At 38.3% G+C, this 11,227-nt stretch overlaps 1 protein-coding gene across 1 annotated transcript; it reads left to right on the top strand.

The window, feature by feature from the left end:
* The first annotated feature begins 6,101 nt into the window (after positions 1-6,101).
* On the top strand, positions 6,102-10,914 carry LOC102235708 (alpha-2Db adrenergic receptor-like). Its single transcript, XM_023328221.1, has one exon. It carries the CDS (start codon positions 6,623-6,625, stop codon positions 7,892-7,894), a length of 1,272 nt encoding a protein of 423 aa, XP_023183989.1. The 5' UTR covers positions 6,102-6,622; the 3' UTR covers positions 7,895-10,914.
* Positions 10,915-11,227: the final 313 nt, after the last annotated feature.

Here is an 11,227-nt window from a genome sequence, read left to right as displayed (position 1 = left end):
AGGTCATATTCTAATAAATTTTTCTTACTTTAATAAAAGCAAACTTGTTGCCTCAAAATATTCTGGTTTTCTTTCAATTTACTGATTAGCATTAACATATAACATATGTTTTAGAATGCACACCTTAAGTTAACTTAAGGTGTAATCATTTAATAGTACCGATAACTAATTTTTTTGTATATCTACAAAAATAGTTTTTGGCTCTTGCTCTTGTAGTGTAGTTTTTTTACACAAATGTCTACAGAAAGTGAAATAATGCACAAGATAAGGTTACACCTGAACAAACTATATTTTAGAGGGACAGAATTATGGATCTTTGTTTCACAGAGCACCTCTTCCCCAAGACACCTCTGGCTAGTCTCCTTCAGACTAGCCAGCTGCAGGCTGAAGGTATATAAATATAGAGAGAACTTTTATAACAATTGAAGGTAACAGTTACTTTGTTTTGCTATAAAAAGGCACCATGTGCCTGGAAAATGCATAATATTGCCCCTTTAAAAAAACTTGATTTAGCAATTGAACGCCTTGAAATAGGGCCATTGTCTCTTTAAGAAGCTCCTGCTCTTTCCAACACTACACCTTCAGCACATCATCAAATCAACATTTCTCTGGTCAACATTTAACAATGCTTTTAGTCGTGGATTTCGCAAACATGCATTAAAGAAGGAAGGCAACAATCCAAGTATGTCTTTAATGAGGGAATAACATTATAACATGATGTAAAACTAAAGAAAATGTATGGTACATAATACTGCCACTTTAAAAGTGCAGAGAAATCTTTTTTAGTCCACAGTGCCATGTCATACTTATTCTTATGCAAAATAATGATATGCTTACACTGCACTGACTTAGGTTTACTCTGATTTGTATTAAAATGCTTTATTACTATAAAGGTACCTGCCAAAAAAATAACTAGTAAGAATAGTGAATGTGCACTGCTCCAAAAACTCTGGACTGCATTTCAAATCAGGCTCATGTTTGATTAACCAACTACATAGATGAAGCTGTGAGGTCTACTGTCTCACCCTAAATATCTTAAAACTAAATTTTATAATAAATGAAATAGTTGTTTAAAAAAATTAAAACTTTCTGCACTCACTTTCTCCATTTATTATTGATAGGATGTGCCATTGCATTGACAGAACTGCTGCCTGTTCAATGCAGTGTGGGATACCTTGCAGGCCAATCCTCAGTATCACTCAATATACATTATGTCAAATTAACCAAATACATTTTTGAAAGATTTTTACCTCAAAAGGCTGTCAACTTATTTAAATTACATGCTAATTATACCTGAAAAAAAGTTAAATCCACTTAATTACAGTCCATACAACCAAGAATTCACCAGACTTTTGTTAGCTAAACCTTGAAGAAAATGAAGTTTTATTCACTTACAGTTACTCCTGTGCTATAAGGTGAAAGAAAAAACATGCAACCATGGCAGATGATTCTACATAAATAATTGGCTCTTTGACTCCATGGCTCCTACTTCCCGTGAAAAGACGTAAAAATGCAGACCAAACTCATCTAAAATTGACTTAAAGGTTTCCGACTGTTGACTGATGCTGACATTCATTCTGAGACCATCAAAATGTGATTTTCTGTCAAAGGCTGCAAAAACCTTGCAGTCAAGAACATACAAATATCAGTATTTTTCTTGACTTAATAACAAATTCTCTGGGTAAAATATTTTCCACCAAGAAAATCAAATGTTATAATTTTCTGTATGAAGAAAAAAGTCAACTCTGATCTTATTCCTCTTTCAGTGGTAAACCCTTTCATCTTTTAACATCCACAATCAAGAATAGGAGCGTTTAAAAGAAGATTAAAAAAATACATTTTTATTAAATTTTTTATTATTTTGCTTCTTTGTCAAGCATTGAACGATTCAGTAATTACAACATTCAGTTTTAATTGATGGTTTCATGCATTTAGGGGAACAAATATTCAAACCAATCTGCTCCATTGTCCCAAACTTAATGCATGTTCAATGCTCGGTGGCAACAACTGCTATTAGGTATTTGTGATGACTTGCAGTAAGTCTTTAAAACTGTTGCAGAGTAATTCTGATTCACTCTTTGAGGAATTATTTTACAGTAATTCAGCTACACTGAAGATTTTTTTTCAGCATGAAAATGTCCTCTGCACTTTGATTTGATCCAAACTAAGGGAAGCAAACTGATGGCTAAACTTTACCTGGTAGGTAACTGAATTCATGCTTTGAAGCACAGCAGATCTGAAGAAGTAATGCAGCCCCAAATCATCACATTACCCAATCCCCTCTTTGACTTTTGTTCTCATGTTCTTTGTCTTAAATGCGGTGTTGGTTTTATGCTAAAGTTCATCTTTTGTCATGTTTCTTCCCCCACATGTTTAACTTACATTATCATGTCAAAAAAATTGTTTGTTTTTTTTATTTAAATTGGTCATTTGTGTTGCTAAACTTAATTTGAAGCATTTGAATTTTACCAAATAAAATGACATCTGTAATCTGGGATTTTTTTTTCCCTAAGCACTGTAGATATTTTTGCCAAATAGATGAACATTAAAGTGTAGGAGTAACATTTTTAGCACACAAACATTTTGAAGCAGAGCCTTCTGGTACATTTGCAGTCCGGTCTTTTCTTTTGTCTCTAACAGCATCTGTGGCTGTGAAATTAAAGTGCAAACTTCTGTTATCCTTTCAGTTTTGGGATTTAAGCTGTAATCGTGATTTCAAACCACAATATAAAGTCCAATGAATATGAACTCTTGTAAAATTTATGCAAATACAGTTGCTGCATTGGAGGAATCTTGATTGCTGCTTAAAAATCCAGCCATTAATATATTGCTTATAACCAGCTGTCTGTCATTGGTTGAGAGGGGTACACTCTGGATGGGTCGTCAGCCCATCACAAGGCAGGCTTAAAAATCATCAATGAATATTTGAGCAATATTTGTGGGTTTGTTTCAGGCCTGCATATTGTGTGCACTTGACTCAGTCTGTCTTGTATTGCCAATAAACAGTGTTATCTGCTTCATCAAGTGTCAGCATAACTACATATTTTTTACAACAATTTCTCCCCATACAGGCTGATAAGAAATGTCTACAATTCTTGTTAATGTCCTGCAGACCTGTACACAATGCAACTAGCTCAGCAGTGACCTCAGAAAGTCTGAGAACATATATGTGCAGGAGTCGCTCTGCTTAAAAAGGATGTTCAGGTCGCATACTAATATGCAGCTCTGAGCTAATGAATAATTTCTGAGGGCAGCCATTATCACTAGAACCACATGACTCAAAACATTACCTGCTGGCAGTTGGGCAAGTTGTCAAATCACTGTGCATATCTAATGATTGATGAGTCGATCTGTTTAAAGCTGATTGAGCGTCTATTTGTGCTGCTTCCGACACTTCTGTGCTGATAATATTTAAAAATGTGACGGTAAATGGATCCGGCATGTGCGTCACACCGAGGTCGTGTGTCTCAAAGATATTCAACATGCAGCATGGCAAATAGCTCATTAACTTTATCTGCTCAAAAATGGCTGTAGTTTTTATTAAAACATGTTCTTGGATGGTATTTGATTTGTTCTGTACTCACTTCATTCGGTGTGATGTTCTATTTAGCCAAACAGATGCCTGAGTCAAAATCACGGGATGTCAGATGTTGCTGTATTATAAGAAGCAGACCCTGAAAATAAATAAAATGAACTTGTATCTAATTCCTCTTTCATGTTTGAACCTTTTTAGGCCTCATGGTAATTTTCTAGGATGAGATCAGAGGTGATTCTTCATGATGACACGCTAGTTAACACACTTGCTGCTTAGCTTCTCTCTCATGTCTTCTGCCTCTGGACTTTGCACAGTAACTTTGAAGAAAGTTGAAGAGTTTCATTTCTTTGCATATACACCAAAAGAAAATAGACAAAGTGTTTTCTGAGTTCTTTTTGAGAGGTAAACTAGATGTTAATTTATTTCAGGTGTTGAACCATATTTTCAACTCTTTGTATTTGTTCTCGATAAACATGCTGAACCCCTTTGAATAATGCCTCATCTACAATAACCATTGTTGTAATGAATACATGTAAAAGGATTTACATCTTTGGAAAACATAAAACATACAAAAGGTGGAACAACTGCGAAGGTAAAATTTGACAATTACCTACAAAAATATCCTATTTCATATATTTTGTATCATCCCTTCTAGCTCTGAGCTAATTTTCATCTGTAGCTGCCCTTTAAAGCTCAAACAAAGCAATAAAAGAACCCATTTTAATAGCTGGCTATCTTTCATCATATGTGCATAACAACCTGCTTGTTATGACTGCACACAATATCTTGGTTCCTCAGGTAATAAAATAATGGGCAAAAATTATAAAATTACATTGCTTTAGATGATTCATGTGTTAGAGGACGCTGGTTACCTGAGGCAGCGTTTTTCTGATTTTACAATGGAGACAAACCCTCAAGGCAGGTGTTCACATACTAGTGATACATAGTGACATGAGCCCTTCTTATGACCTTTACACAATTTTTTTGTTGTTTTATTTTCACAGCAAAAAGTAGAGAAAAAAATGGCTTGATAATGTGAATCCGCCTCCTCTTTCACTATAAAATTCCTTGGAACTGCTTTTTAAGGTTTAATCTCACAGCAGCCAATGTTCTTCTTGAGCCTCCACATAACTCACTCTCAAGAGTGAACGCAACCGTGCACATATCTGCAAATGTTGGCTTTTATGCAGCTTCAGATGGGTTACAAATCCCAGCCCAATAGCCTCATAGCAGATGCTGTTTATGTTAAAAAATATATACATTCAACTCAAAACTGGTGATCTGCTTGCGTTAGGCAGACACTTTCTTGTCAGCTGTAATGTTTTTTTTTCTCTTCTACAGCAACGTTGAATATGGTGATATTTTTTTTAAAGTCCCTGGCAATTTGTATCCAGGCATATATCCCTCTAGCTGTCTGGCCCAGCGGCACACATCTGATATAACTGAGAGCAAACAGATAAAACTGCAACAGGTATAACAGTTGGCTTCAGTGTGGCTGCAGAGAATGACCCCAGATTACACTGCATGAATAATGGAAGACCGATTGTGTGTATAAACAACAGTGGGCTTCGCCTTGAGACAGAAACCTGGACAACCATTCTCTAAAATTGTAATTGGGAAAGACTGTGAGACTAGACGAGTTGGTGACTGAACTGAACCTTCATTTATTTCTTGAAAAGTAATATTTATTTCTTTAAAGTAATTTTTCTAAATCAGTTGTGGAAACAATGAGGACTTTTTAACCACTCTGGTGATTAAAAAGTCACCAGAGTGACTTTTATAGCAAGCTACAGTATATATACTGTATATTATATATATAGCAAGCTCAGCTTCCAAACACTTAGATAGCCGCTTTTATTTTCAGCAGATTAAAGTTTGTCAGTATTTCAGTTTAATTATATATATATATATATAAGGGGGGATGTAGGCAGGGTGTGGGCGTGTGGGTGTGGGTGTTTTCTGTATTGACATTTTCAGTCATAATACTTCAAGTTAAAAAAGGCTGTCTGCATTATTCTGATAGTGAAAGGTATTTGTTATCAGGTAGGCTAAATAGATAAAGTTGTGTTCATGATGGTCTCGAAAATCTAACCCGTTTATCTACAAATCTACTCATATACGTTGCTGTATACAAGGAATTATGTCTATTTAACTGGTACTAATGCGCAGCAAGAGGTTAAAAACTTGACTTTAAGCATATGAGATGGGATCAGCTTTCCAAAGGATGCTCTGCTCTGATGAAGGCCACTCATAATCCTGGGTTGGCATATCAATAGCTAAATTGTACTTAAAACACAAAAAATTGACGAATAATCAATATAATAGGTAAATCCACGTTTGTTGCAAACTGTTATCTCTTATTCTAAATTCAATTTAATGAAATAGTGTATATATAGAACTGTCGGGTTGGGGTAGTTCTAAGTTCAGTTGCAACTAGCAGTACATAAATAAATAAAATAAAATAACAAATACGCCCAGTGAACACAAGAAAAAAATACACACAACTTACAATGAGTGTGGTAAACTTTACTTTGTAACTTATACTTTTTTACTTTGCGAAATATTTCAAAAAACAACACCGGGGACAGATGAAACACAACAACCCCAGGAGAAATGGCATGCAGAGAATGTTATCTGCTCTCTCTCTCTCCTTCTGTCCGTGCTTGAGTTTTGAAGATGGGCTGGTACTTGCTGTGATGTCACCCCACTCTTGTGAGAACATTCATTCCACCCGCAGCGTGGCTCGCCAGCTCCTCTCCAAAGAGAAACAGAAGCAGCCAGCGTTACGCAGGGCAATGTGACAACAAGGGAGCGACTTTGTTCACATGTTTTCTTTATGTTCGGGATCGGGTGGAAGTGCTAGAACTGTGTCCACGAACTTTCATGCAAAACATGCTATTTCAGGAAATCGGTGTTGTTTGCAGCTTTGGAGTCTTCTGAATGATGCGCTGCGTTTGTTCTGAACAGGAGCGTTGCGCACAGCGGAGCACCGATCTGTAGCGACGCAGCATAGCGTGCCCAGCCTCAGTTCTTTTAAGAGGGCGAAAATATATCAAAAATGATCCGAAAGAACAGATTTCAGCCAGAATGGATTTGATGGATTTAAATGTGTTGCTGGAAAACGTTTCCAGGGATGGCAACATCACCGACGCACCGCTCTCACTGCCGTACCCGGAGGCAGCCACGGCACTCATCATACTTGTAGTTATTGTTATGATTTCTGTGACTATTGTAGGCAATGTATTAGTTATTGTTGCGGTTTTGACCAGCAGGGCACTCCGTGCGCCACAGAACCTTTTTCTGGTCTCCCTGGCGTCGGCGGACATCCTAGTTGCCACGCTGGTCATCCCGTTCTCTTTAGTCAATGAGGTGATGGGTTATTGGCTCTTTGGAAGTACTTGGTGCGCCTTCTATCTGGCTTTGGACGTGTTGTTTTGCACCTCATCCATCGTGCACCTGTGCGCCATCAGTCTGGACCGCTACTGGTCAGTGACAAAGGCTGTGAGTTACAACCTGAAGCGAACGCCGAAGCGCATCAAGTCCATGATCACTGTGGTGTGGGTGATATCTACCATCATCTCCTTCCCCCCTCTTCTCATGACCAAGCACGACGAGAGGAAGTGCGAGCTGACTGACGAGACCTGGTACATCCTCTCCTCTTGCCTGGTGTCCTTCTTCGCTCCGGGTCTCATCATGATTCTGGTTTACTGTAAGATCTACAAAGTGGCCAAGCAGCGCTCGTCCACCGTGTTTGTGGCCAAGAACGGCCTGGAGAGAGAACCTTCCCAGTCGGAGACCTGCTTCGTCAGGAAGGACCGGTTCGAGGTGGAGAGCCCCAGCAGCCTGAGCTCCGGCAGCCATCAGCAGAGGCAAGGGGAGTTGGACGACATCGACCTGGAAGAGAGCTGTTACTCCTCGGATACCAAGCCCCGCCATCACCGCTTCACCAAGCGCAGAAAGGTGGAGGGGTCGGAATGCTGCCCTCCGCAGAGCTGCCGCCTCTCGTGGGCTTCGGCCCGGGCGTCACAGCCATTCCCGGAGCAGAAGAACCCCGCCGAGCGACAGCAGCTGGGCGCGGCTAACAAGACCAAAGTGGCCCAGATGCGGGAGAAGCGTTTTACCTTCGTGCTGGCGGTGGTGATGGGGGTGTTCGTGCTCTGCTGGTTCCCCTTTTTCTTCACCTACAGCCTCCATGCGATCTGCAGAAACAGCTGCACCATCCCTGACGCACTTTTCAAACTTTTCTTTTGGATTGGCTACTGCAACAGCTCGGTGAACCCCATTATTTACACTATTTTCAATAGAGACTTCAGAAAAGCCTTCAAGAAAATCATATGCAGAACTTCAAAGCGCTCATGAAGGGGGGTACTATTTATATTTTGCCTCACTCACTAATTAGTAAAGAGATTTGGAAATGTGTAGAGATGCACCAATCAGGGTTTTTGTTCAGGCCGATGCCAATTTCTGATTTTCTTTGAGATTCAACATGCCAGTTCCATTATTTTCCGAAGAGACATGACACATTAAATAATAAAATGTATGTATGGAGATTCATCGACTGGACATTTTCTGGCCAGCATTGTCATTCTTTTCTTGGAATTTCAGATTTTATTTGGGATCTGACCTGTTGGTTCCAGTTTTTACCAATTCTATTTTTCCACAATTTCCTAAAGAGGGAGCTCATTTACTAATTAAAATAAAAGTGAAATGACATTTATGTAGTATTTTTCCCCCAAAATATTATATCAAAGTTTATGATGTTATGGCTCATGGTTTATACATTAAAACTAATGTTAGATCTAGATTTTGATATCTTTAATGGAGAGAAAAAAACACCAAAATTTCATCGTCTGATCTGCGGATAAATGATTCAACTTTCATGACTGATATCAATGTCCACTCACCTGCCAATGCCATATCTTACCAAATCTGATTTATTTTTCTGAAGGAAGTAGTGCAAGTTCTTAGAAAGACTTGGAGCTCTCTCACTCATTAGTATGAGACATGGAAATGCTACTGAAGCACATATAAATATATATTTTTAAGGTCTAACTTACCAATTACTGTTTTGAATTACTAGTTTTGTCTTTCAGCTTTCCCCCACATAAAATAATAAATATGTAGTAAATTCTGTAAAATAGATATTAGTTTGGAATCCAACAGAAGGAATTACAAACTTTTTCCTATTTATGCATGAAAGCATATGTCCCTAGTATGTCTTAGATATTTTTACACTTGAAAAAAGTGCATTGAAGTACATTTTGTTGGCTGTTGAATTTGTAGATCAAAGGTGGTGAACACTTCTAGTTCTGGTGCGTTTAAAGGAAAAGAAAACATAATTTTCAGTATTTCAAATTCTGATAAACAATTGGAGCATATTAAGGAAAAACTAGCCTATTGATTGGTGCATCTCTAAAAATGTGTTAGTGTGGCTCATTAGCCCAGAGTACTGCTGCCTCATCGTTTTACTGTAATTACACAGAAAAAAACACAGTTCATTGTATTTACTGTCTATGAATAAAATTTATTTGGTGGAGCATATATAATATTTGTTAAAAGCTACTAATCTCATATTTATGCCACTCTTTCTGAGGTATGAGAAATCTTAGGTTGCATAAGAAATCTTGAACACCTCCTTATTTCACCAAGTGGGTTGGAGCAGCACACAGGCAGAACATATTTAAAGTAAAAATGTGAAACTACTGATATGAATTCCAGTGCTGACTGTGGGTTCAAAGCGAGCGTTCTGTGTTTTCATAAATACAAGAATAATCTTCACCATCTTTCGCATACAAGCCTGGCAGCTGGCAGGCGAGCTTGAATGTATGTGTCTGGAGGATGAAAGGATGGTTTAAAAGGCAGCATTTAAACTTCCCCACGTTGAGGCTAATTCATAAAGGTGCATCTCTTTGTTTGCTTCTGCAAGCCACCTCAGCCAATTCTGCACAGGAAATAGTCAAACTTATGTAAGAGTCTTTTCTCACCCTCTCGCCACGCCGTCACACTGCCTCATGCTTGAACAATGGCCAGATATGAGGCTTGCAAGAGCAAAAATGAAATACAGACATTTTCACATTTGGTTTCCTTGCAGCAGCTTAATATTTGGACAGTAAATATTTAAACAGATTGGGGTCTCATCTCTCCCGTAAAACCTGCTCTCACAATCATGACGGGTGATTGTTTCTTTTACTCTGGAGTAGAACATCTATTTTTTTTAACAGCTACATACTACATACTTCCTATTTCCCATCATATACCATCTTTAGATACAAACAAGCAAAGAAATGACACAAAAAAATGACTCATATAATCTACATTTTCATCGGTGTTAAATGATTAATGTTGACATGACAAAGTTCATGAAAAGAGGATGGTGTTTATTTATGTCTAACTTTAAACTTGTCAACACTTTTTTTAAAAAGTGTGGTCAGTCTCATATATTACTGGCCTCTTGAGTAAAGGCCTGTGCTTCTCTGGGAAAGTACTACTTAGTGAGAGGAAGACTGGCCACTTCCATATCTCTACCATTGTCTACACGGCGGTGCTGAGGAAAAATACACTATTTATATCCTACTAGGAATGTCTTCAAAGCTCAATGGCACCTCGCCAAAGACAATCACTCGGTCTTAGGGGTGTCGTGCCTGCAAGGATATTTTTCTTTTTTTTTCGGGTAGTATGCTCATATTCATGAGGTTTTTTTAAATAAAATATCAAGAAAGAAAGAGTGAAGGTGGCTGCACATTTGATATTCTTTTACATTTGAACAAAGATTAAAAAATAAGAGGCCACTGTGACTGCTTTGAGGAAGGAAACCTAATCTCTGAGGGGTTCACAAACTCTTGAAATAAATGAAATGTCTGAGCAGAGCCACACTCGGAAGATGGAGTTAAATTAGAGCCTCCAGATTCCTTCTGTGGAAGAAAGGCAATGTTTAATTGCCTGTAACTTATTGGGACGCTATTGAACGCATGCTGTCACCTAATTTCTCCAGAGGATGCAGTTATCAATTTGTGTTTCATTAACCAAGGTGGAAAATGTTTACATTCATTTGTAATTTTCTCACTAATACACTGATTAGCATCCGTCATGACGGGTAGTTCCCTTGTTGGATCTCACATCCCATTTCAATTGTCTTTTTAATCAGATGCTTCAGTGCAGCAGGAACAAATCGTGTCTCCTCAGACGAAAACCTGTTTTAATCTGGAACCCACGCATGTTGTTTTATTTAGCACAAATTTTATTTCAGGGTAAGTTGTAAAATTGTGTCTTTCCAGGCATAGTTTTCACAGCAGTGGCAGCTGTTCAAATGTGTTTTCCTGTGCGAGCGTGGGTCTTCATGTTACACATGCATGTAGCCAGGGGCGCCGCCAGGAATCTTGGGCCCCATGACAAAAAATTTAATTGGGCCCCCCCCCCCCCCCCCCCGCACAGCTGCCGTTGCAATTTCGTGAGTCTATTTGACCTATCAAAAGCGTCACGATTTTAAATGCTTGCAACGGCCTTGCTTTCTTTGGTTCCATACTGATACTAGCACAATATTTACTGCTCGTGAATTTTACATGAAATAGTCCGCATACAGTTTGCAAGTAGGTTGCTTAAATGTTTTCTATTAGTTTTAGATTACTGAAATGTCTCTCCCCATGAGCAACAGTCATAGGCAATATGCAAAATATAGATGAACCAATCCAGACT

This window comes from Xiphophorus maculatus, chromosome 23, assembly GCF_002775205.1.
Source record: "Xiphophorus maculatus strain JP 163 A chromosome 23, X_maculatus-5.0-male, whole genome shotgun sequence".
NCBI lineage: Eukaryota > Metazoa > Chordata > Actinopteri > Cyprinodontiformes > Poeciliidae > Xiphophorus > Xiphophorus maculatus.
Note: the sequence above shows the minus strand (reverse complement) of the source record. Positions and strands in the feature narration are given on the sequence as shown.

Excerpts from the sequence above, each read along its gene's own strand:
- LOC102235708 (XM_023328221.1), top strand. The coding sequence starts at position 6,623 with ATGGATTTGATGGATTTAAATGTGTTGCTGGAAAACGTTTCCAGGGAT.